The sequence below is a fragment of the Pelodiscus sinensis genome, chromosome 3 (assembly GCF_052426305.1).
Source record: "Pelodiscus sinensis isolate ZL-2025 chromosome 3, ASM5242630v1, whole genome shotgun sequence".
NCBI lineage: Eukaryota > Metazoa > Chordata > Testudines > Trionychidae > Pelodiscus > Pelodiscus sinensis.
The window spans coordinates 201,368,956-201,395,379 of NC_143054.1; the positions used below are offsets into that span (position 1 = coordinate 201,368,956).

Sequence of the window (26,424 nt, forward strand, 5' to 3'; positions counted from 1 at the left end):
ATGCCTCACCCCTCCCCCAGAGCCAAGCACCCCGCTCTAATCCAATGCCTCCCCCCTCCCCCAGAGCCAGGCACCCCGCTCTAATCCAATGCCTCACCCCTCCTCCAGAGCCAGGCACCCCCGCTCTAACCCAATGCCTCCCCCCTCCCCCAGAGCCAGGCACCCCGCTCTAATCCAATGCCTCACCCCTCCTCCAGAGCCAGGCACCCCCGCTCTAACCCAATGCCTCACCCCTCCTCCAGAGCCAGGCACCCCCGCTCTAACCCAATGCCTCCCCCCTCCCCCAGAGCCAGGCACCCCGCTCTAATCCAATGCCTCACCCCTCCTCCAGAGCCAGGCACCCCGCTCTAATCCAATGCCTCACCCCTCCTCCAGAGCCAGGCACCCCCGCTCTAACCCAATGCCTCACCCCTCCCCCAGAGCCAGGCACCCCCGCTCTAACCCAATGCCTCACCCCTCCCCCAGAGCCAGGCACCCCCGCTCTAACCCAATGCCTCACCCCTCCCCCAGAGCCAGGCACCCCCGCTCTAACCCAATGCCTCACCCCTCCCCCAGAGCCAAGCACCCCCGCTCTAACCCAATGCCTCACCCCTCCCCCAGAGCCAGGCACCCCCGCTCTAATCCAATGCCTCACCCCTCCCCCAGAGCCAGGCACCCCCACTCTAACCCAGTGCCTCACCCCTCCCCCAGAGCCAGGCACCCCCGCTCTAACCCAATGCCTCCCCCCTCCCCCAGAGCCAGGCACCCCCGCTCTAACCCAATGCCTGGGTTTCACCAGAGCTGCCAGCGCTGAAATCAGACGCTTCTCCCTCCAGGCGCTGGGGCGCACGCGCAGAGCGGCCAGGAGCTGTCCGGGTGCGTGGCTCCGAACAAGCTGTAACCCTAAGAGCCTCATTCTCTTAAGCAAAGGGCCGCATGCAGCTCAAGAGCCACAGGCTGGCCACCCCTGGCATAAGCAGAACAGCCTCTGGGCCACTCTATGGACGCAACTGCCGTGGCCCCCCAGGAGACTGGTTTGCGACCCAGGATTCCAGGTGCGCTAGCATCCAGCTGTCCCTCTTTTCCTGCAGCCATGCCTTGGCACACTCCCCCACCAATGCCAGTTCGGCACTGCGGAGGCAGTCCCGCCTGCCAGGGCGGAGCAGAGCAGGCTCACTGGGGCGGGGCAGACCCCACACTTACCAGAACGTGATCGGGCACTGCATACTTGGCAATCTTGGAAGCAACGATAGATTTGAGCTCTTCTTTAACATTTTCGGTCTGAACGGTGTCCTCCTTTAACACGATGAAAGCAAAGGCACCTGGAAGGAAAAGGAACAGAGGGCACGTCTGTGCATGAACTCATCGGTGGGGAAGGCATTCCTTCTAGTGTGTCTGTTTGCATGGCTGCTGTTTCACATGCCTGTAGTGACGGTCAGATCTGAGGTCTACCTTGCTCACTCTGACTCGTCCCAATGAAACCAGTGGCTTCTTTACAGAGTAGAGAGGAGTAAGGGTGGCAGGATCAGGTCCTTAACAATACCTGTGCCTTGTTCTGGTGTCCCTGGGCTAGATTCTAATCTCAGTGATAGTAAATCTGGAATAAATCCACTAAAGTTCCCAAGTATAAATGAAATCAGAAACTGGTCCATGGAGGTAAAGGTTCTGGATCCTGTTTCAAATTATTTCCTTGTGAACAAATCTTTATTTCCATTTACCAAAAATGGAGTCAAATGCTACAGTAACACACTATCCCCCTAAAAATGATAAGGGGTTAAGAGTTTGTCTACACAGGGATATCCAGGAAAATTCATATGAATTAACTAAAGATGTGAGTTTGAAATGGACTAGTGAAGCTGAATTAAACTCCTGTGTAAACACCCTCATTTGGAATAAAAGTGGCTTTCTTTTGGTTTAACTTAATTCACTTCCAAAATGAAGTAAGCAAAACCAAGTTAAAGCTACAGGTTTCACTTCCCTAAACTGGAACTCTGCTCTGACAACCTCCTGGACCGGTAGGGCCAGCAGCTGGGAGCCTGGTGGTAGCAGGGCTGGGCCATCCTGGCAGTCTGCTGCCTAGCAGTGGAGCTGGTGTAACAGTGACCCAGGCGGCCACGAGGCTGGTGCAGCGCAGTAAGTCACAGCATTGCAGCAAAGGCAGCCTGGCTGGGGCCACAACAGCCCGGCAGAGGCTGCCCGCTGCCCGGCAGTGGGGTGGGGGCTGCCTGTGTGGTGCAGGACCAGGGTCGCAAGAGTTGGCAGAGGCAGCCTGGCTGGATGCAGCAACCCCGCTGGGGCAGTTCTGCAGCCCAGCAAGGGCAGCATGCTGCCTTTCAACGAGGCCAGGGCCACGGCAACTGGCGGAGGCAGCGTGCTGGGCTGAGGCTGGGGGCCACATGGCAGTGGGGCCAGGGCCACGGCAGCTGGCAGAGGCAGCGTGCTGGGCTGGGGCTGGGGGCCACATGGCAGTGGGGCTGGGGCCACGGCAACTGGCGGAGGCAGCGTGCTGGGCTGGGGCTGGGGGCCACATGGCAGCGGGGCCAGGGCCACGGCAGCTGGTGGAGGCAGCGTGCTGGGCTGGGGCTGGGGGCCACATGGCAGTGGGGCCAGGGCCACGGCAACTGGCGGAGGCAGCGTGCTGGGCTGGGGCTGGGGGCCACATGGCAGCGGGGCCAGGGCCACGGCAGCTGGTGGAGGCAGCGTGCTGGGCTGGGGCTGGGGGCCACATGGCAGCAGGGCCAGGGCCACGGCAACTGGCAGAGGCAGCGTGCTGGGCTGGGGCTGGGGGCCACATGGCAGTGGGGCTGGGGCCACGGCAGCTGGTGGAGGCAGCGTGCTGGGCTGGGGCTGGGGGCCACATGGCAGCGGGGCTGGGGCCACGGCAGCTGGTGGAGGCAGCGTGCTGGGCTGGGGCTGGGGGCCACATGGCAGTGGGGCTGGGGCCACGGCAGCTGGTGGAGGCAGCGTGCTGGGCTGGGGCTGGGGGCCACATGGCAGCGGGGCTGGGGCCACGGCAGCTGGTGGAGGCAGCGTGCTGGGCTGGGGCTGGGGGCCACATGGCAGCGGGGCCAGGGCCACGGCAGCTGGTGGAGGCAGCGTGCTGGGCTGGGGCTGGGGGCCACATGGCAGCGGGGCTGGGGCCACGGCAGCTGGTGGAGGCAGCATGCTGGGCTGGGGCTGGGGGCCACATGGCAGCGGGGCCAGGGCCACGGCAACTGGCGGAGGCAGCGTGCTGGGCTGGGGCTGGGGGCCACATGGCAGCGGGGCCAGGGCCACGGCAGCTGGTGGAGGCAGCGTGCTGGGCTGGGGCTGGGGGCCACATGGCAGTGGGGCCAGGGCCACGGCAGCTGGTGGAGGCAGCGTGCTGGGCTGAGGCTGGGGGCCACATGGCAGTGGGGCCAGGGCCACGGCAGCTGGTGGAGGCAGCGTGCTGGGCTGGGGCTGGGGGCCACATGGCAGTGGGGCTGGGGCCACGGCAACTGGCGGAGGCAGCGTGCTGGGCTGGGGCTGGGGGCCACATGGCAGTGGGGCCAGGGCCACGGCAGCTGGTGGAGGCAGCGTGCTGGGCTGGGGCTGGGGGCCACATGGCAGCGGGGCTGGGGCCACAGCAGCTGGTGGAGGCAGCGTGCTGGGCTGGGGCTGGGGGCCACATGGCAGCAGGGCTGGGGCCACGGCAGCTGGTGGAGGCAGCGTGCTGGCTGGGGCTGGGGGCCACATGGCAGCGGGGCTGGGGCCAGGGCCACAGCAGCTGGCAGAGGCAGCGTGCTGGCTGGGGCTGGGGGCCACATGGCAGCGGGGCTGGGGCCAGGGCCACAGCAGCTGGCAGAGGCAGCGTGCTGGCTGGGGCTGGGGGCCACATGGCAGCAGGGCTGGGGCCATGGCCACAGCAGCTGGCAGAGGCAGCGTGCTGGCTGGGGCTGGGGGCCGCCTGGCAGCCGGGCCAGGGCTGCAGCAGCTCAGCCATCAGCAGGGCCAGGGCAGCCTGGCTGCGGCCAGAGTGGGACTGGGGTCGAAGCAGGACCTGGGCTGGGGACAGCCAGCAGGCAGCCCAGACAGGGCGCAATGAGCCGGCAGCGGGGCTGGGGGGCAGGCTGAGGGCCAATGGCCAGGGATCTCCCCAGGACCAGCACATTCCCTCCGTCAGGACTGGGCAGATCCCACAGGTGCTGGATGAGGGAGGCCCAACCTGTGCCTTACCTTTGAGCAGCAGCACCACACAGCAATTTGATGTCATTTAATTAACCCACTTCAAATCCACACCCCTAGTGGATTCAGATGAATTTTCCAAGCTGTGCCTGTGTGGATAGCCCCTTGGAGGACTGCTCCTTCCCCACACGAGAGGAAATGAACGCACAGTGCAGTTTCTTGACTTAACCCTCAACTCCTTTTGTTGTGTCTTGGTATATTAGACATCAGACCCACCAGGGCAACCTGGTATCTCTTCCCCCTGCAGGCATGAGCTAGGGGAGTGCTGCTGGTCTTCTGGCTCAGCTGGTCCCTTACAGGAATGCAGCTGCCCAGAACTTCAAGGAGGTGTGACTACGATCTGGTCTACACAGCAGCCCTATATCAGTATACCTAAGCTGGTCAAGGCGACATACCAATACCGACCTACCCGTGGGTGAGACAGCCCTATAGCAACAGGCCAGCTCTCCCCACCAGCTTAGTGTCTTCATTAAGGCACTACCTTGGTACAGCTGCGCTGATGCAGCACTTGAAGGGTTTGCTGATTTGCCCTGAGAACAGAAAAGGACCATCCCAGATTATGCCAATATTTTAACAAGGGCGGGGGCTCCAAATACTTTCCCCTCCTGAGGAAGAGGTGCGGAGGTCACAGGTGAGGAAAGGAGGCACTATCCAAATACCTTTTAAAATAAAAATTAGAGGGTTGCCCCCTGCTCACTCCACTCGCCAACCCCTTCCCCTCTGGCCACGAAAACCCCAGTTCACTACGCTCGCCAACCCCCTCTCTGGCCACTTTCAAGGCCAGAGAGCCTGATGACATCAGTGTGTGTTACAGCAGGGGAGAGAGAGAGAGACTCGGAGTTAAATAAGCAACGGAGACGGAGTTCCAGCAGGTATAGGACTGGTCTGGCCCTTCACTTCATAAGTGGGGCAGGGAAAACAGAAGAGAGATCTGAAAGTGGCAAGAGCCAGGGTCTGGTGCTGTCAGGCCCAGAGCCCTGCACTGAGAATGCCTACCCTTTGGGGCGTCTGCAGGCTGCCCTCTGGAGACTTCAGTGTCTGTCAACGTCAGCTGTCACTGAGGTGGACAGAGAAGGCTGGCCTTTGGTTAGCTAGGTTCTTGCCCATTAAGGGCTTTAAGTCTCAAGAGCAGATCACAGAAATAGATCCAGACAGGGACAGAGAACAGCGTATCACGAGATGTATTGAACCAGCCAATCTCCCTTTCAAACTGCCAGATGCTCTCTGTACTGGCATGGCAAAAAGTTGAGGGAAAGGTTACAGACAAAATTCACCATTGGCATATTTCCATTAGGGACACTATTTTACACACTTACCTTCTCCTTTGATCTCATGGGGGTAACCAACCACAGCTGTTTCAGGCACAGCTGGATGTTCATCCTTTAAAAAAAATAGCAGCAAAATATAAGAGCCCTAAGCGGGCTGTGCCCACGAAAGCTCATGATCCCATCTACATGTTTAGTTAGTCTAGAACATGCTACCAGACCATTGGTTGTTTTCCTCCTCTATTCAGGCCATCTAGGGCATGCCTCCACTGTAATTAGACATCTGGGGCTGTCCCCTGCCACCCGACTCAGGCTCGAGGGGCTGGGGCTAAAAGGTTGTTTAATTCTGGTGTGGACATTCAAGCTCGCATCTCCCCATGTCACAGAACCCAAGCCCAGATGTCTACACCACAATTAAACTGCCCCTTAGTCTAAGCCTGAGTCAGCGGACACATGCCAGCTGCAGGTTTTGAACTGTGGTGTAGACGTAGGGTCCAGGAGCCTAGGCTGGCTCTGTTAGGAATTGTAACAAGTTGCTACCTATGTGTGAAGTTCTACTAATACATTTCCTACGTGCACTGTACTGAGACCCCAGCTTCTGTATACGAACAGCCAGGCTGGGTCAGACCAATGGTCCAGCTAGCCCAGTGCCAGGTGCCCAGAGGGAGTGAACAGAGCAGGGAATCCTCACGTGACCCCTCCCGTCGCCCATTCCCAGCTTCTGACAAACAGGCCAGGGGCACCCCCCTGCCCATCCTGGCTAACAGCCACTGATGGACCTGACCTCCATGGATTTATCTAGCTCTTTTTGACCTCTGTTATAGACTTGGCCACATTAATGCTGGGCTTAATGAAATTAACAGGAGCCATATGTGTCCATCCCAGCACAGCACGTAAGCCAGTGGCTTTGGTTGAAAAGGGCCCTGGTTTTAAACCGCTGAATAGTGTTTCTGACATCCCTTTTGGCTAATGAGAATATATCCTGAAAAGCACATCCTATATTTAGACTTGGGTAGAGCCCTGTGAGCAGCTGCACTACTGCACCCCCAGGTACAGACAAAGCGGTGGCCTGCACTAACCAGCCTCTCCTTGCTCAAAACAAGCGTTTCTTGTCTAAAGGTTGGTTTGCACCGAGGGAGCCCACTGACTGCTGATCCAGCAAGGCCCAATAGCAGGCAGAGTTAAGCCGAGGTTCATTCTCCACTGCTTTGCGCTTTGAGCAGTCATCTACGCCAAAGCACGTGCAAATCATCTTATTTATATGCCCTTGTCAGTGGCGGAAATCAGTGCAGAAAGTACAGCACAAGGCAGTGGAGAAGTAGGCCTCAGTCTCCCAACAGACGGAAGCTGAATATAGATCTTTACTAACTGTGGGTATGTCTACACTGCCACCCTAGTTCGAACTAGGGTGGCTAATGTAGGCATTCGAAGTTGCAAATGAAGCCCGGGATTTAAATATCCTGGGCTTCATTTGCATCTTGCCGGGCGCCACCATTTTTAAATCCCCGTCAGTGCGGACTCCGTGCCTGTGGCTACACGCGGCACAGAGTAGGTAGTTCAAATTAGGCTCTCTAATTCGAACTACCGGTACACCTCGTTCCACGAGGAGTAAGGGTAGTTCGAATTAGAGAGCCTAATTCGAACTACCTACTCCGTGCCGCGTGTAGCCGCGGGCACGGAGTCCGCACTAACGGGGATTTAAAAATGGCGGCGCCCGGCAAGATGCAAATGAAGCCCAGGATATTTAAATCCCGGGCTTCATTTGCAACTTCGAATGCCTACATTAGCCACCCTAGTTTGAACTAGGGTGGCAGTGTAGACATACCCTTACTCTGCCAGGATTCATTGTTAACGGTGACAATCCTTCTACACTGACAGAGCAGATTGTGTGTGCAGACTGATAGCGCCTATATTCATTTTAAACCAAAAATGGGTTATGCTCTTTTAAACTTGATTAAAATACGGAAGAAAACTTTGTCTTAGCTGTGCCTCTCTGAGAAGAAACCTGCATGAAAATATACAATGGCGAGCTTATTAGGTCTTCCAAAAGCTAGCCTCAAAAGTCAGCACTAATGTCATACGAGATTCATTTGTAGATACAATATTACAATGTAAGGATAATTTTGTTTTATCAAATTTCACATGATTACGGTCTGCAAGCGTGGCACTTAATGTGCAAAGAAACGCTCCACTCAAGCTACATAGAGAAATGCTTTGAGAGATTGTGTGTTCAACTCTGTGGCTACCATGACCTCTTAGCTAGGTGATGGACTGGACTCTCCAGCGGTGTAAACTGCATTTGCTCCATGTTTAATGTTGGAGAAGGTTACAAACCATGTTCAAATAGTACAGATAGGCCTGAGCCAGAAAGCTGAGAACAAAATGTTAACTCCATCAAAGCTACTAGTGAGGGAAGCTAGAGGGGAGTTCTGAAGCCCCCGCCATCCAAAAGTAAAACAGCAACAGTGAGAAATCACGGATGTAGCTTGAAAACAGGAAATGAATTCAGATCTGATCAGTTCAAACAAAGGAACTGCAAGTAGCCCTTCACTTTGATCTCCTTCATAAAAACGATCTTAACCCTGAATAAACTTTCCTGATTTCCATAACAAGGTTGTTTTCTTCTGCATAATCACTGCCTGGTGTATTTAGTACCAAGTATTGTATTTAGTGCGTGGAGGTCAAGCACACACGAGAAAGAGTCTGGGGTAGTAAAGTTACTCGTTATGCATTAACCAGCGAGCCAGACCCTCCCACGCTGTACATCAGCATAGATCTGATTTGTACCAGCTGAGGGTCTGGCCCCAAGTCTGAAGGGCTTTTTGTGGGTTTCAACAATTACCATGGCATCTTCGATCTCTGCCGTTCCAAGCCTGTGACCGCTGATATTTATGACATCATCCATCCGCCCTGTTATCTGGTAATACCCTTCTGGGGATCTATAGGCACCATCCCCGGTGAAATAATAGCCTGTAGCAAGAAAGAACACCATCCCCTGTGACCACAGCAGCTAGTATAATAATTCATTACTTGTGGTTGCTGTTTGTATTACTGCTTTATACTCTTAGGCCCTTTCCATCACAGATCTCCAAGCACTCTACAGGCGCCCGTTAACTGAGCCACACAACACTCCAGAGGGCAGGGTTTTGTTACACCCACTTCCCTCTTAGGGAATGTACATGCTGGAGAGGGGCTGAGACCTGTCCTCTGTCCTGCCATGGCCTCCACGTGTGACCTGAGGCAAATCACTTCTCTCTGCCTCCATCCGCGGTGTAAAATGAGGGTAACACTCCTTCCTTTCTCCTAGCCAGTGATCTGTCTTGTCTGCTGGGGCTGTGAGCTCTTCTGGGCAGCATCCAGCACAGAGGGCTCGGATCTCGCCTCGGCCGCACAACCGCAGGAATACAAAGAGCAGTGACTGAGCATTCTGACAGCTCCGTGACGCCGGCAGCCTCACCAGCACCCTCCTCCCAGGGCCCCAGGAGGCACTGACACCCTTAGCATTCCGCACACACTACTGCTGGGATCCCTTCAAACGCACACTCCTGCAGGGGACTGTGGCCCTTGAACCCGGCTTCTGGGTTCAACATCCACGAGACATCCTTGACTTGGCCTGACGTCCATCACACCAGCATCTAGCCCCAGGAGAGGCAGTGTCGGCTAGCACTCAGAGTCCTTGAGCGGGACTCAAGACATCTGGGTACTAATCCTGGCTCTTACCCTGATCTGCTGTGTGACGCCAGGAGAGTCCCTTCCCCTCTGTTCTCTCTCCTCCCAGCCTTTTCTCGCTTGTGTGCACCGTGCGCTCTTTGGGCCAGGAGGCATTGTTTCCTACTACGTGTACGTACAGCACCCAGCACAACAGGGTCCTGGCCTGGGGCCTCTCTGCACCACAGGAATAGAGCTACTTATGCTGGGCAAGACCTGTACAACTTCGGCAGCAATCCCTGGCTGGGGTCACGGAAGTTAAACTCGTCCACTCCCCTCCAGCACAGCCAGCTGGAAGAGTAACTCAGATCAGCAAGGAGACTTCTCCCCTGAACTTCCCATGCTACAGTGAGAGCACATTCACTGCGACTGCACGCCCAGGGCTATATTTGAGGCATAACAGACACAAGGAAAATCCCTCCATTCTGTTTTCTCTGTATTGCATAAAAGAGACGTCACTGCAAGAGCCGGGTGAGGTAATGCCACAGCAGGAAGGTGTCCACACCCTGCTGCTAACCACAGAGCAATGCTTCCCATGTGTCTTGGCAATCCCTGTGAAAGGAGAGCAGTTCTGTTTGACGCCTGTCCCAGAAAGGACCACTGTCAATGTTTTGAATCACCTACGGCTGAACACATGCAAACATTTCTTCCCCTGCAGCCAGACAAACACTAATTACACCCAGTGCTTGTCTACATGGCAAATGCAAGTGTGGCAAGCAGCCAGGGTGTGAATTTATAGCACACTCATTTCACAGCCATTAACTGGCCATGCAGACAAGCCTCCCGTTTCACAACACCCTGGAGAGATCAGACAGCACTATCAGTAAAGGGGATTGATCCACCCAAGGCCACGTGGGGAGGCAGTGACAGAGCTGGGGAAAAGAATCCAATAATCTTGACTTTTGCTCCAGCCTCAAGTGCTGTCAGGTCCCACAGACCCCACAGACTTCCTCATGGGTACTGTGAATGATTAAAAGCAAAGCCACTTGCAAGGCTGTGTAAGCAACCTGTGCTATGGTGAGGCACACCCATCAATGTGCCTGGGTGAAATCGATGCAACTGGCCCTGGGCCATCATTCCTCCCTGACACCGTCCTTACCTGGGTACTTTTTGAAGTAAGCGTCTATAAATCTCTGATCATCTCCATAGATGGTTCTCGCCAGGCCAGGCCAGGGCTGTGCAATGCACAGAGCACCAGAGACATCGTTCCCCTCGATAACTTTTCCCTGTTGGTCCAAGCACAGGAGGGATTGTCAAACACATGATGGGCAACATCCCAGACTATAAGAAAGTAGCTGGGTAGCACGGTCTAGCCTGGGGAGGCCTGAGTCTGGTCTCCCCCCACTTTTCACTGACTTCAAAGGTGTCAGGGCAGGCGAGCGCCCTTCATGTCCTGAAGCTTCCCAGACTCGGTGTCTCTTTGCAGCAGCTGAGTGGGGGCGGCTGTACTGACTAGTGGGATTGCTGTGCAGGGACGCACACAAGCAGCAGCAGCGGGAATGAGTCGCACACTACTCGGGAGAAAGGAACGGCAGGTGACCCCCAGGGCACAAAGAAAATACAAAGCTCACTCTCCCGCACGCTGGGGGTGCACTGGCGCCAGAGCACAGCACAGCGGCAGGCGGGCGGCAGCTTCCTGACCCTAGGGCTGCCAGGGCTGACTCTGGGCCAAGCACAGGGCACCTAAGAGCGTTTGCAGCCCCACCACATCCCAGCCCTCACCGGCCCGTCGCTAGCCACAGCCTCCGGCGGGAAGGCAGCGTTCTCCTAAGCCACCCGACAGCCAGGCTGAGAACAGCTGCTGGCCAGGGAGAGGCCAAGCTACCGCGGACCAATACAGAGCAAGGGACGGAGCGTCAGCAACGTGCCGCGTGAGCCAAATACCAGTAGTGAACGTGATTCCCTTCCTGTCCCTCTCGCAGGAAGTGGCTGCAGCTGCCTACCTCAGGGGAGGCTGTGAACATGAGCTGTTATTTTACAGTTGGGGAAACCGAGGCACAGTGGCATGGAGCCAGGCAGGTGCCTATCAGGATCTGCAAGAGCATCCAAGCAGGTTAAAAGCCCAAATCCCATTGATGTTAATGGGCATTAGGTGCCCAACATGCTCAGGTGCTTTGCAAAATCCTACTCGGCACCACAATACCATTGAAAACCTGGTCCTAAGTGACCTGCCCAAGGCTACGCAGCAGGGCCCCAAGCTCTCAGCCAGGTACGAGGGGGGCGGGGCAGCTTATGGCGCACCACCCTCCCAGGCCACCCACGCAGACTGGCTGGAGCTCGGGCTTTTGGGACCTTTGGGCTGTGCCCAGAGCACCAGACAACCCTGCCTCTCGGCTGGAAATCTCCTTGTGGGGGCAAAGGGGCCCCAAACACAACCGGGGCCTAAGGCCTGAGACAGGGTACCTCTCAGCAGCACCGGGCATGCGCGCAGACAGACAGGCCGAGCCTGGAGAATGCCGACTGCAGGGCGCACGCAGGGAGGGGTCCGCTGACTGCACGGCATGCCCAGCAAACACCGAGGGAGAACAGCTCCCTGCACAGCTGCCCGTGGTCCTGGGGCACTTCCCTCGGGCCAGTCCTGCCGACTCCAGTGAGACACTCCCGGGTCTGAGCGTCCCCAGGCCCTTGCACTGTGCAATTGTCACCGTCACCCTAGAGCCAGCCCAGACGCATCGCCCCACTGGCTCTCTCCAGCATTTCACCGTGCCTGGAGACGGGCTGAATCCCTACTGGGACAGGTGAGGAACAAACCGGCGTCCGGCTGCCTTTCCTAAGTGCTTTGGCCACTGAAAAGGGGAATTAGCCGGATACACCCAGAGGCAGCAGGTTTGCCAGCTCTTTGTACCATGGCCCCAATGGCAGAGCACACAACTCACGTTCTCATCCATCAGCGCCGGAACAATCCCAAAGAACGGCCTCATAGCCATCGCCGGAATGACCTCAGCTCCTTCCTCCGAGGGCCGGGGAGCAATGCACACGCCTCCTGTTTCTGGAAGCCCAACAGAAAAGTAGCAGAGGCTGAGACTCACCAGAATGGCAGGGGAGGCGCGAGCCGAGCAAGCGCGTTGACTCTTCTCAAGGGCACAAGAGCAGCCCAGTGCAGGCCCTCCCAGTAGGATCCCTCTGGTGAGGTCTGCAGCGTACGGGACAGCCCCAGGTAGGAGAGACAGGGCGGGGAGGCCAGATCTTTTCTTGACCAGCTTCTCTGAGCGAGAGACCAGCCTTCGAGCTGACCCCGAGCTGCCTGAAGCAGAATTCTGGGTGGCTCACAAGTTTGCTTCTCTCTTGCACAGAAGGTGGTTCCTCACCCACCATGTCTCAGTAACGCTTTGAGGCAGAGACCCTGCTTCGCCAGGCTGTGCCCACGGCGTACGCGTTGAAGGGGGTACCCCTTTCCGCTCTCTCCGCGGCACAGTGCAGTGCACAGCGCCGGGAAAGATCTGAGCTCAGAAATGATTTGGGGCATCCAGACAACAGCTGCATTATCATAGCCCCCTTTAAACCTCTCCTCCAAACCCTCTCGGGCCATGGCGCCTCCAAAGCACTGGCCAATGGTCAGCCAGCTGGTGAGCTGTGACCACCGCCTGTCACTGCTCGCACCTGTATCCCCGTTATCTCGGGCTCATCACCTGCGGCTGCTCAACCTCGCCTGCGAGTGTCAGTTCCTCTGGACATGCCCGGACGGTGCCTCGTATTGTGGCAACATGGTGCCTACCGTGGCAATAGGCGTATTCCTTTCCTCTTCTCTTCAGCTGGCGTCCTGCCCATTATTTTCTAAACCCTTCCCCACTACGTTTGAACCCCCTGCAGAGCTGCATCCTTAGAACCCGCTGGTGCCCAGAAACAATCTGGCTGTCGCAAGCCACATGAAAACGGACACCCGTCTTTATAAATGACAGTCGTCAGAAATAACGGGGCCTGGGTCAGCAGCTGGCGTCAGGTGCGGCGCAGCATCAAAGTGCCCTGCTTCGGGGCAACCGACTCCAAGGGCGTGGCCTGTACTCGCTGGAGTCAGTGGCAACGCTCTCGCTGACTCTAAAAGTGCAGGTCGAGGTCCTAGTGAGGAGCAGAGCAGCAGTGGCCAGAGCGCCGTGCAGGAGGTAACAGTGGGGGTAGCAGCTGTGGTCTGGACGCACACCAGCATTACAAACGGGAGAGGGGGTGCATGCCTTAGACCTGCATCCTGCAAGTACATTTCTCAGAAGGAGCAGCCCGCTGATTCAGCCCAGAGCGTGCCCCTAAACTAACACACACGCACCGCGAGCTACCCGGGCAATGCATTCATTCCACAGAATCGACACAGTGAGCACGAATGTTCAGATTCCTTTCTTGTACGCAATGCTACCTGGGAAATGCTGCCCAGCCCCATTTCCCACCCCCCCGCTGATTGTAGCAGTGGGGGTATAAGCACAAAATATCAGGGGATTTGTTTCCTTGTGCTGCTTTTACAGCACTTTGAGGAATTTGTATGAAAAGCGCTTTATGAGACTAAATTACTATTATTATACGGCATTAGAATAGCCCTCCCATTAGGGGCATCCTGAGATTATTTTCCATTCAGAACTGAGCCTCTTAATCAGTCTTCCCTCATTTCTGCTGGGATGAATGTTAAATCAGATCAGAGCTTTCAACCTTAATCAGAGCTCTCTCCAAACAGCCACGGCCCTTTCCTAGCACAGGCAGAAGCCAGAAGAACTGCTGTGAGGCTGGCCGAGTATGAAGCGCATGCTGCATGTAAAATATGCCTGTTTAGCTCCGCAGCAATGGATGCTCTTTATACGAGAACATTAATTAAAATCAGTCCTGTAAACATTTAAATATAGCCCATGCCATCTGTTACCCAGCACCATGACAAAGTCCATAAAAGCCAGCAGAGCGGTGCACATCCAAGGGGAGACACATGATGGCAATAGGATGAATGGGGCAAAATCCTTCAAGGAAGTAAAAGATCAAACAGAGGCAAGGCAATGCAAAGAGTGGGAGGAAATGACAGCTTTCCCCCCTTATTCGCGGTGGGCAGTAGCTCAAGACAGAGCCGACACTCAAACTTGCGCTGTTTTAATTAAAGGGATGTTTTTCCCCTGAGCTGGTTAGACAGAGCACACTTCTGTGTGGACACTATTAAACTGCTTATTAAAATGGCTTATAGCAGGTTTGCTTAATGTGGCGCAAAGTCAACTTCAGCCAAGTTGACACAAGCCTGGTTTAAATCATGTCCATGCAGGGGGTTTAAAGTAGTTTAACTAAATTGGTCTTTAAGAGCAAGCAAAGAACTCTGGGAATAAGAAGAATCCACAGCAAAGCGGCACCTTGCAGAAACCAAATCAACCCCAAGCTGAGAAAGTCACGGCATCTGGAGCAGTGGGCCGTGCCCACGAAAGCTCATGATCCCATCCACATGTTTGGTTAGTCTTTAAGGTGCTAGTAGACTCTGTTGTTTTCCCAAGTTGACAATGACCTTGGCAGAATCTCTGGGCAATTGTCCCTCAAATCTTTGAGCACCTCTGCAGTGTGTTAAGCACAAACAGGCTTTTGCTTAAATATTACACATGCATGCTTGTTGTTTTACCTGTTTCCTTAAATATTTTCTGTTGATAATGTCATCAAAACCTTCTCTCTTCCTCCACATATTTTGTGTGCTCCTACATTCCTCCTGCAGAGCTTGTAGCACTGCAAGGAAGCCAAAGTCACAGCAATTCTACTCTGTGCTGCCCAGCAAAGTCAGCACTTTGGAGACCACCACAGATTTTCTTTGTGGAAACAAAGCATGCTCCTTAGCTAACGCTGCATGGGCATGAATGCTGCTGTGGAGAAGAAGAGGATGTAGTCATGCCTGGGGTACCAATATCAGCAGGACTCCTCAGTGAGCCATGCTGCCTAGGAGAAGCACCTCTAACTTAGGATCTCCAGGATCTGGTGGGTATGGGCTCTCGGAGAGGAGCCCCAGTTAGCAATTCCATCAGATGAACTCCCAGAGTTTCCTGGACCATCTGTGCGCTTCTTGCGGGCTTTATCACAGAAGTATGACCTGGTTTTTAATAAAGAAAGTCAAATAGAATTCCTGTGTAAAGGCTTTTACTAATAGCCTTATCCTCCTGTGCTCCTTATCTTCTTTATGCTTCCTCCTTTCCATGACATAAATCTAGTCCCTTGTGGAGCAATTCACAGTCCATTCTCACATGAAACTTTATTTACAAGTTAGCAGAGAAGAGACTGTCTGGGTTACCACTTTTTGTTAACACAATATTCAATACCAATATCTCTAGCTAGCTGGCAAAATTCATAATCTTACTCGCACTGAAGCTGACGAGAGTTTTGCTGTTGTTTAATAAGAGCAGGAGCAAGTCCACGAGAAGAAGCAATACACCCTTTGTATGACCAAGTACGAGAATCCAAGCACTGAGATGTCCTATTCTGAGATCCAGGGCTGGCTTACCCCTCCTGTGGGCCAAGGGCTATAGATTTTGTGGGGCTCCCAGGCTGGGACATGGAGTTGGGGTGCAGGAGGGAGTTGAGGGTGCTGGCTACGGGAGGGAGGCAAGGCTGGGGCAGGGGTGCAGAACGGAGTACAGGGTAGGGATGTGAAGGGGTAACCGGCCCAGCCGGAGCAGCCCCCTACCTGCTGCAAGGATGGTGCTGAGGGCAGAGGCAGTGCATTGAGCCACCTTTCCGTGCGAGTGTTGAAAGGCTGCTATATTCAACCCCCAAAAGACGTCAAAAGCTAAGTACCGGGCACTTACGGCCCACTGTGTTAGCCTCATTTAGCACAGACACTCGAATTGACAAGATTCTTTCCCCTTCTCTTTCCTTCCTCATCCCCTCCCTTTGTCTGCTATTTATTTGCACCTCTGGACCCCTTCCTCCACTCATCTAAGAGGTAGGTTGTGCCCAGGAAAGCTCATGATCCCATCTCCATTTTTGGTTAATCTCTAAGGTGCTGCCAGATCATTCACTGGCCTTAGTGGAACTGAGGCAAGACGGACTTCATTTGGATGGGAGCCCAAGAACCAGCCTCCTGCTTTCTGTGACACGGCTCAGTGCTAAGCCCCTGTTCAGTCACCACACGACACTCTCAACTAGAGCTATTCATTCACCTGGCGAGAGACAGCTAACTATACAAAATAGCATAATTTCTCTCACATCCATCCTGAAACAAAGCTAAGCCATCTTAACTGTATACTTTTGTCAACTACGGGGATGAACAAATACCCTTATGGCTACGTAGTTTTATTTTCCACATGAAAACAGGACAACACACACTTAGGCAGACTCTGTGCTTCACTGTCACCGGTTGCTGTGCCATAAATTGCTTTCCACAATAAAAAACTTTGTCGAGGTCAGTTCAATTCTCAAAATAACTACTGCCTGGTTTCCATTTCAGACAGCTGTCTCATATTCAACTGAACAATGAAAATGGTTTTCTGCTTCTAAAGATGGTCAACGCTTTCAAATGTTCAAAATGAAAATGCAAATGTTTCATGAAAAAATTGCTGGTTTTCAGACAGAGAGAGGATCATATTTTGCTGAAAAAACCCTCAAAAATGTTAATAAAATGTGTTCAGGAAAAAAATCCCCCAAAAGTGGTAAAGTCGTCACCACTTTCTAAATGTTCCATGATCATTCCTTGCAAACATGTTCCTCTTTCCCAGCAGCGTTTTTTACCTGTTTGCCACCAGGTGTCAACAAGGGTGCACCGGCTGTCTCCCACTACACGGTAGAACCATTGCCACGCTTCATGGTTAATTGGTTCTCCCACTAAATCCAAAACAGGAAAGAAAGAAGGATGAATTCTGAGAAAAGGATTTGTACACTATGTGCTTCCCCTTCAATGTATATAGGTTCAGAAGGATTCGATTTTTACTGGTAAATGTCTGTATATGTCCATATCAATATCACTATCAACACCAAACTAACCAGAAAATATTTCCAATGAGAATAATTGAAATTACAGATAGGCAAAGTAAGAAACATGCTGCTTGAGAACTTACTACAGTTTGATTTAAGAGAAGTTACTCTGCATATTATGTCATCTGATGCTGACAATTTTGTGGGGGTTTTTAAACCTCAAAGGCTACTGTTATTGAATAATTATTGTTTAATCTCTCCTTAATTACCCTCAACTATGAAAAAATATATTAACAAAAATTTTAAAAAATGCATAAAACCCATAATTTCATCCAAGTTTGGAAATTTAAATTAAAAATTAAAAATGCTTAAAAATAATCAATATAATTCATTGACATTATAAAAAAAATCGAATGTTGCCAACCCCAAATACATTGCATGCATATTGCATGATCTCAGACATTTCTGATCATAATAATTTGTCTACACCTATAAACTACTGATCATACTGTACCGAGACATGAAAAGAAGTTTAATGTATCTGTGTAATATGCTGAGCCTCACATTGTAAGACATTCCTTTCCTAGAACTGGTGAAAAGCAAAAAGGACTCTAAGGGTACGTCTACACTGCAACACTATTTCGGGATAACGGAGTATCCCAAAATAGCTATCCCGCACCTTCATAGCAATCCCGTTATTTCGGGCATGCTATTCCAACATCCCTATAAACCTCATTCTGAGTAAGGGATGTTTTGGAATAGAACTTTATTTCAAAATGTGGTGCTGTGTAGACAGCACCAAATGACTAAATAAGCTATTTTGAAATAGCATCGCAATAAGATATGCAATTTGCGTAACTCAGATTGCGTATTTTATTTCGAGTCACAATGCTGTGTAGATGCATCATAAGGGAAGATAAGCACCAACTGAAGGCAATTTGGGGGGTCTTTAGCAAATTAAAATGATGCTGATGCAGAGGTTAGCTAAGTATCCCAAGCTCTAGAAATATTAATGCTCTAGGATGCCACAAGCACAAATTAATTTCTTTGGCATCTTTTTCTGGAGAATGTTATACTCATAAAGGAATCGAGGACATGAGGGATAATTCAAAGATATTTATTGCATTGCCCTGGCACTCGACTCTTCATTTTTCTCTACATAATTAGTAACTAAAAAACTGTATGTGAAATCTGTATTTGTTCCTAGTCATTCCCAGCCAGCCCTGCCTTGGCGTAAACTGGCACAGCAATGCTGACTAACAGAGCAACATCCATTTACATCTACTGAGAATCTGTCCCTGTTCCTCTCACCTGATCCCAGGGTTTTTAAGGAAGATCTGTCATACGTCTTCACCCACTTATCTCCATACTTCAGCAGAAGTCGTATAGCAGTTGGCGCACCATAAAACTGATTAATTTTTAATCTCTGTACAGTTTCCCAATAACGACCTGAAAAATCCCAAATATTCTCCTTTAGTCTCTTTTGTTACAAACGCAGAACACGAAGGTAAAACTCTACAGCCTCTACTTGCTGTATCTACAAAGCAATGCTGAGAGCACCTGTATTATCCTGGGCACATATATACACCTAGCATGTATGGACACAGCCTCAAGAGACATGGGAGAGGTGATAACAGGAAGGAGCCAAGGCAGCCAGGTCACACTTGACAGGCTCCTAAGCTACAGACATGCTTAATTCAAACCGCAACCAATTACTCCCTCACCTGGGTCAGGATACAATGGAGTGCTCTCAAAGAGGACAGAGGTTCCCCCATTACAGAGTGGTCCATATACAACATAGCTATGTCCCGTGATCCAGCCGATGTCAGCCACACAGCCAAAGACGTCACCTTGCTGGTAGTCAAACACATGCTGCAAAGAAAAGCAGTGTGAAGCTGTGTCCTGATGCTGAGCGAGATAATATGTGCTGCACCCATTTCAGTTCAGCCTGCAAAGCTACCTTTAACGCTCTACACAGAGCAAGCGCACAGACACACGAGCTACAAATGCGCAGAGGCACGGCTGGCCTCGCGTTTGGAGGCTACAGCACCATTTGTAACCAAGGAGTGGGCCAAATCAAACCAGACACACGCCCATGGGTTTCAGTGGGAGTCTGCATGAGTAAAAGTGAAGGCTGTGATCCCGCAGTGTGTAGGAGGCTGCCTGCACCTGTCCCCCGCCAAGGCCAACGGCTCCTCAGCCAGGCAGAGCTCCTCGCAGGGTCGGGCCTCAGGGTTTAACCGACTGCATAGTTACAAGCGCTCTGATTGTTTCCAGGCAAATGCCCTGAGCATTAATGAAGGAGAATAGGTCTCCGTAAGAGACTCAGTTAGGTTCAGCTTGCCCTAGGCACCCTCACACACCAACAGCCTTTCACATTAGTCAGATAACAGCATCTGGGCTAGACGTAAATGTAGATAATTAACTAATCCAGTTGTCAACGGGATGTCCATGACTATTCGATCAGTCAATAAGGGCGCCTCTGCCTTTGAACCACAGCAAGAGCCCTGCCAGAGCCCCCCTCCACCTCCCTCTGAGCAACACAGCAAGGGGGAGAGCGACTAGTCGCATCACTAGTTGGCTAGTCACTTACATCCCTAAGCTGGGGCTGATTATACTTCCCTGGCTGTCTGAGGGTATGTCTACACTACAGCGCTAATTCAAACTAACTTAGTTCGAATTAGTTAATTCCAACTAAGCTAATTCGAACTAACGCGTCTAGAACTAAAAACTAGTTCGAATTAGCATTTTGCTAATTCGAACTAGCATGTCCACATTGAGTGGACCCTGAACAGGGCTTAAGGATGGCCGGAAGCAGTGCCGGCAGGGCATCAGAGGAGGACTTAGAGCGTGGAGATGCTGTCTCAGGCTAGCCGAGGGCTGCGCTTAAAGGGACCCGACCCCCACCCTGGACAGACAGTTCTCAGGGGTGCCCCGCTTGAAAACCAGTCCTGGCTTGGAGTGCCCGGAGTACCCACACTGGGCACATCACAGCACTCGGCCATCAGCCCGGCTGCACTTGCCGCAGGCTGCCATCTGGGGAGAGGGGGCAATTGGGGGGCTGCAGGAGAGCTTCCACCCCCAGAAGCCCGCAGAGCCAGCCCAGTCCTCCCCATCGGGGGCTCGTGCCCCATTCCTCCCTCACCTCCTTCCACTTACCCTTCCCTAGCCCCTTTTCTTGATGTACAAAATAAAGGACAATTGTGTTCAAAAATGGAATCTGTCTTTATTGAACAAAACTGGGGGAGACTGGGAAAAGGAGGTGGGAGAGGGGAAGAGAGAGGCTGGGAGAGGGGAGGGCAACTAAAATGATCAGGGGTTGGGAACAGGTCCCATATGAAGAGAGGCTAAAGAGACTGCGACTTCTCAGCTTAGAAAAGAGGAGACGGAGGGGGGACAGGATAGAGGTCTCTAAAAGCAGGAGTTGGGTGGAGAGGGTGCATACAGAAAAGTTCTTCATTAGTTCCCATAAAGAAGGACTAGAGGACACCAAAGGAAAGGAATGGGTAGCAGGCTTCAAACTAGTAACAGAAAGTTCTTCTTCACAAAGCAAAGAGTCAACCTGTGGAACTCCTTGCTGCAGGAGGCTGTGAAGGCTACAACTAGAACAGAGTTGAAAGGGAAGTGAGATCAAGTGATGGAGGTTGGGTCCATGGAGTGGTATTAGCCAGGGGGTAGGAGTGGTGTCCCTGCCCAAAGTTTGTGGAAGGCTGGAGAGGGATGGCACAAGACAAATGGCTTGGTCACTGTCTCCGGTCCATCCCCTCCAGGGTCCCTAGGGTTGGCCGCTGTCGGCAGACAGGCTACTGGGCTAAATGGACCTTTGGTCTGACCCAGGACGGCCATTGTAAGCTCAGGGCTCAGGGTCGGGGGTCTCAGTGGACCCCCTTGATTTTCATGCATACCTGCTCCTGGGTGGCCAGGCTGGCAGCTCTCCTGCCCAAGCCGGCCACTTTCCTGTGCCTAGTGCGGAGATCGTGGACAAGGTCCACGATGTCCGCACTAGCCCAGGCGGGTGCCCGCCTCTTGCGGTCCCGGGCAAGCTCCCGGGAGCTGCCAGCCTGGTCCCGGGAAGAGGGGGAGGGCTGGGGGGCATTGGGTGGGTGGCTCGATCCGTGCCAGGTGCAGGGTCTGCTAGCTGGGTGCTGGCAGGCTTGCACCTGGCACGGGCACGGTAGCCAGCCCGTGCCCCTTTAAGGGGTCCGGGGCCAGGAGGGGGGCAGACGAGTTTCCCTGGTGTTGGCCAGAGTGGCCACCAGGGAAACCTGGGAAGCCTTAGCCTCCCACTAGTTCGAATTAAGGGTCTACACAGCCCTTAATTCAAACTAGCTAGTTCGAACTAGGTTTAATCCTCGTAAAATGAGGTTTACCTAGTTCGAACTAAGCGCTCCACTAGTTCGAATTAAATTCGAACTAGCGGAGCGCTAGAGTAGCACCTATTAAAGTTAGTTCGAACTAACGTCCGTTAGTTCGAACTAACTTTGTAGTGTAGACATACCCTGAAATATTCTGCCTAGGAAGCCTGCCTTCTTGCAGCAGCTGATACATGTTACCAGAGTTGGAAAGCTGTAGCTAGATTTACCTTTTAAGTAATAAAAAAAAGCCTGAGAAAACAACAAAAACCCAACCAATATTCCCTCTAATTGTTTCCATGTGCAGAATACATTTTGTGAAGTGCACTGAGGCATGTGCTGATGTGCACCACCAGTACAGGCACGTGTTGCTGGCTGTGGGCGCTCTGCTAATCAGCTGGGTGGCATTGGAATCTCTGCTGGATGGCTGCCCAAGCGCTCAGCTTAGAGGCAACACCGAACCCAAAGCTCTACCCTGAAATGCGAATCAAAGGGCCAAGGAGACTTACCAGCAAGCAGGTCCAGGGCCAGTGCTGGATCATTCGCACAGCACCTTTCCTAGTGCTCAAAGGGCTGTACGTTTAGAGGAAAGCACCCGTGTGGGAAGCAAGACTCTCTGAATGCCTAGACCAAAGCTGGGAACCTTCCTTTTGGACTGAGAAGCACACAGATTTGTATGCCCCACCTTGCAGTTACTTGGGGGGAACAGGTGACTGGTGCAACCACCCCACTGGAGAAAGGTTTAACAGCTCAGCCCATCATCCCAAATGGATCTTCAAATCTTCTAAAGGTCACCGCTGAGCTGAGAACCCCAAAGGGTCTCTCTGAAAATGACACGTGAGTGGGGCCGGGGACTAGATCAGAAATCTCCTCTAGAAACTTTGCTATAATGCTACATGGATTTCTACTACACTTTTCAGGGGGGGACCTCAAAGCAGAAACAGCAAGAGGGGAGCCTCACAACACCCCTTTGCAAGGGTCTCATTAGGCCCATTTTGCTTCGGGGGAAATGCAGGTACAGTGAGGCTAACGGACTTGCCTGACCTCACATAGCAAATCAGTGGCAGAGGCAGAAACAGTAAGCATTAATCATTTGTTTGCTCTGCAACAGACAGGCACACAAACTGCCATCCCTTCTTAGAAACCCAGCACCCGTGTGCAGCAAGAGCCCTGCAATGCGGAGCAAGACCGACAATGAGGGATGAATTCAAAATGCCTCCTTCGCATTCCTTCCAAGCCCTGGGATCGGACTCTCCAGGCAGCGTGCTTCCGGAAAGCAAATCAATACAATGTAATGATTAATGGGCTCTTGTGTACTTTTCAACCCCATTGCACGCAATACGCTAGACAATTTGCAAACATGGACAGAAGCAGCCTTATTAAACAAACAACTGTCCCACATTGCTACTGATAAAGCACAAACGTTCTTTCTTGGCAGGTACCTGGTGTGTCACAGCAGCATAAAGCAGGTACCCAGCCTGCGTGTGAACAATCCCTTTGGGTTTGCCCGTGCTCCCTGAGGTATAAAGCATGAAGAGCATGTCTTCGCTGTCCATGCTTTCAGGAGCACACACAGGGGCCTCCTTGGCCATCTCCTACGGGGAGAGAAGGAGCAAAAGAAACGCATTAGCCTCGTGCAGCAAATCCTTCCAGAACAGCACGTACTGTAAGTGTCTCACCAGCGAACCAGCCGCAGGTGAAAGAACTGACCGCCTCAGCAGATGCCATCCATCGCTGCAGAGAGCCTGGCAAGCTGAGTATTTACTAAAACACAGACAACGGAGAAGACGAAAAAGGCGCCAGCCTGAGGACAGAGCAGGTGACAGAGGAGCAGGCATAAGGACAGAGTCAGTGAAGGAGCCAGCCTGAGGACAGAGCAGGTGACGGAGGAGCCGGCCGGAGGACACAGCAGGTGAAGGAGCCGGCCTGAGGACAGAGAGCCGGTGACGAAGAAGCCGGCCTGAGGACAGACAGAGCTGGTGAAGGAGCCGTCCTGAGGACAGACAGAGCTGGTGATGGAGCCGGCCTGAGGACAGACAGAGCCGGTGACGAAGGAGCCGTCCTGAGGACAGACAGAGCTGGTGAAGGAGCCGTCCTGAGGACAGACAGAGCTGGTGAAGGAGCCGGCCTGAGGACAGACAGAGCCGGTGACGAAGGAGCCGGCCTGAGGACAGACAGAGCCGGTGACGAAGGAGCCGGCCTGAGGACAGACAGAGCTGGTGAAGGAGCCGGCCTGAGGACAGACAGAGCCGGTGAAGGAGCCGGCCTGAGGACAGACAGAGCCGGTGAAGGAGCAGGCCTGAGGACAGAGCCGGTGACGAAGGAGCCGGCCTGAGGACACAGCAGGTGAAGGAGCCGGCATGAGGACAGAGCAGGTGACGAAGGAGCCAGCCTGAGAACAGACAGAGCCAGTGAAGGAGCAGGCCTGAGGACACAGCAGGTGAAGGAGCCGGCCTGAGGACACAGCAGGTGATGAAGGAGCCGGCCTGAGGACAGACAGAGCCAGTGAAGGAGCCGGCCTGAGGAAAGAGCAGGTGAAGGAGCCGGCATGAGGACAGACAGAGCCGGTGAAGGAGCCGGCCTGAGGACACAGCAGGTGAAGGAGCCGGCATGAGGACAGAGCAGGTGACGAAGGAGCCGGCATGAGGACAGACAGAGCTGGTGAAGGAGCCGGCCTTAGTACACAGCAGGTGAAGGAGCTGGCATGAGGACAGACAGAGCCGATGACGAAGGAGCCGGCCTGAGGACAGACAGAGCCGGTGAAGGAGCCGGCCTGAGGACACAGCAGGTGAAGGAGCCGGCCTGAGGACAGACAGAGCCGGTGAAGGAGCAGGCCTGAGGACAGAGCAGGTGAAGGAGCCGGCCTGAGGACACAGCAGGTGACGAAGGAGCCGGCCGGAGGACAGACAGAGCCGGTGAAGGAGCCGGCCTGAGGACACAGCAGGTGAAGGAGCCGGCCTGAGGACACAGCAGGTGAAGGAGCCGGCCTGAGGACAGAGCAGGTGACGAAGGAGCCGGCCTGAGGACACAGCAGGTGAAGGAGCCGGCATGAGGACAGACAGAGCCAATGACGAAGGAGCCGGCTGGAGGACAGACAGAGCCAGTGAAGGAGCAGGCCTGAGGACACAGCAGGTGAAGGAGCCGGCATGAGGACAGACAGAGCCGATGACGAAGGAGTCGGCCTGAGGACAGACAGAGCCAGTGAAGGAGCAGGCCTGAGGACACAGCAGGTGAAGGAGCCGGCCTGAGGACACAGCAGGTGACAAAGGAGCCGGCCTGAGGACAGACAGAGCCAGTGAAGGAGCAGGCCTGAGGACACAGCAGGTGAAGGAGCCGGCATGGATGCTCAATGACAGGCACTCTCTGTTCCCCGCACTCAGACACAAAAGAGAGTGCCACACGCCCTAGGCTGTGTCTAGACTACATGGCTCCGTCGATGGAGCCATGTAGATTAGGATTATAGGCAAAGGCAAATGAAGCCGCGATTTATATGATCGCGGCTTCATTTACATTTACATGGCTGCCGCGCTGAGCCGACAAACAGCTGATCAGCTGTTTGTCTGCTCAGCGCGCTAGTCTGGACGCTCCCCTGCCGACATCAAAGCCCATTGTCGGCAGCCCCGTTATTCCTCGTGGGATGAGGTTTACCGGGGCTGCCGACAAAGGGCTTTGATGTCGACAAGGGGAACGTCCAGACTAGCGGCGAGCCGACAAACAGCTGATCAGCTGTTTGTCGGCTCAGCGCGGCAGCCATGTAAATGTAAATGAAGCCGCGATCATTTAAATCGCGGCTTCATTTGCCTTTGCCAAAACAACAAATCTACATGGCTCCGTCGACGGAGCCATGTAGTTTAGACGTACCCCTACATACACGTTCATGTGGGATGTCTCCAGCCCCACCCTTCTGTGAGGCTCAGGCGTGCATGGAGCCATCCATAAGACAGCAGGGACTCTCTGTGGGTTTCCAGAGCCTGGGAGGATCAAAGCGCGACTCCCATCACGAGGCAGCCCTGGCAATATTAGAAAGGTCTTTAGGGGCTCAGCTCCAATTAAGGATTCCTCTTTTTTAACTGACATTTTCAATTCCATTTTAACTCACACGTAGGCTCTCCCTATGCCTGCCTCCATTTCCTGCCAGCGAGGGGCGAGAACCCTGCTGACACGGGAGAAACTTAACTTGAAGAGACGAGAGTGAGGCAAGGCAGTCTGTGAGTAATCCCCATGCTTCCAGACACCCCCAGCCAACGTCCTCGCAAAGCCCCTTGGCTGCAGCTGGATCTCAGAGTCCACAAGGCACGCCAAGGCCATGGACTCAGGTCCAACAGGAGGGAGGGGTAAGAGCTCAAATTACCCCGAGTATGGGCAGGAGTAGGAGGGGTTCCAGGCCTGCTTATTCCATCCCCAGAGCAAGCGACTGGAGAGAGGCTGGAGGCTCAGGTCCAACCCCTGCCCCAGCCCTGCAGTGGGCAGAGCAGCTGGCCCCATGGTGCTGCTAGCGTGGCCAGCTCGCCTCTGGGATACGGAGACGGGGGGAGCTATGCCTCAGCGGGACGTCTGAGTCACAGTGCCTCCTAGAGCTACCCGGGACGATGCCGTTCACACACCACTCCTTGCCCCAGAGGGCTGACTCCTAGTGCCTCTCCCCAGTGGCTGTTACACCTGGGGACGCTCTCTTTGCCAGCACAGTCGGACATCCCCGGGCCCCAGCCCAAGAGCAAGGCAGGGGAGTGTGGGCTCACTGTGCACAGCTCAGGACTTCATGCTCCACCCAGAAAGCAGACGTCCATTCCAGCGGGAGGCACGATCAGCCCTGGCCAGAGTCTTCCAGCCTTAGCCGACTCCTCTGCCCTCACCTTCGACTTCCCCCAGAGCAGCATTTGGTTTTCAGGCGCAGCGAGCGCGTCTCCTCGGCCAGCCTTGCTTACGCACAGGAGCAGTCGCGCTGGCAGGGGCCAGGCTGGTCACAAAGGACTTGATGGGCTCCGCTGAAGTCAACAGGAATTTTCCCGACATCCATGGGCTTTGATGGTGTTCCGAGTGTGGTACAGCGCAGCCTGGGGCAGGGTGGC

General features: G+C 53.7%; 1 protein-coding gene across 1 annotated transcript in view; it reads right to left on the bottom strand.

Moving 5' to 3' along the window:
• Positions 1-26,424, bottom strand: part of ACSS1 (acyl-CoA synthetase short chain family member 1) — a 75,954-nt gene that overhangs the window by 10,417 nt on the left and 39,113 nt on the right. Inside the window, 9 exon segments of the mRNA XM_089777595.1 lie at positions 1,183-1,301; positions 5,502-5,565; positions 8,293-8,420; positions 10,258-10,384; positions 12,035-12,147; positions 16,821-16,913; positions 18,315-18,452; positions 18,728-18,875; positions 22,798-22,950. Of these exon segments, the coding sequence (XP_089633721.1) occupies positions 1,183-1,301; positions 5,502-5,565; positions 8,293-8,420; positions 10,258-10,384; positions 12,035-12,147; positions 16,821-16,913; positions 18,315-18,452; positions 18,728-18,875; positions 22,798-22,950 (1,083 nt within the window).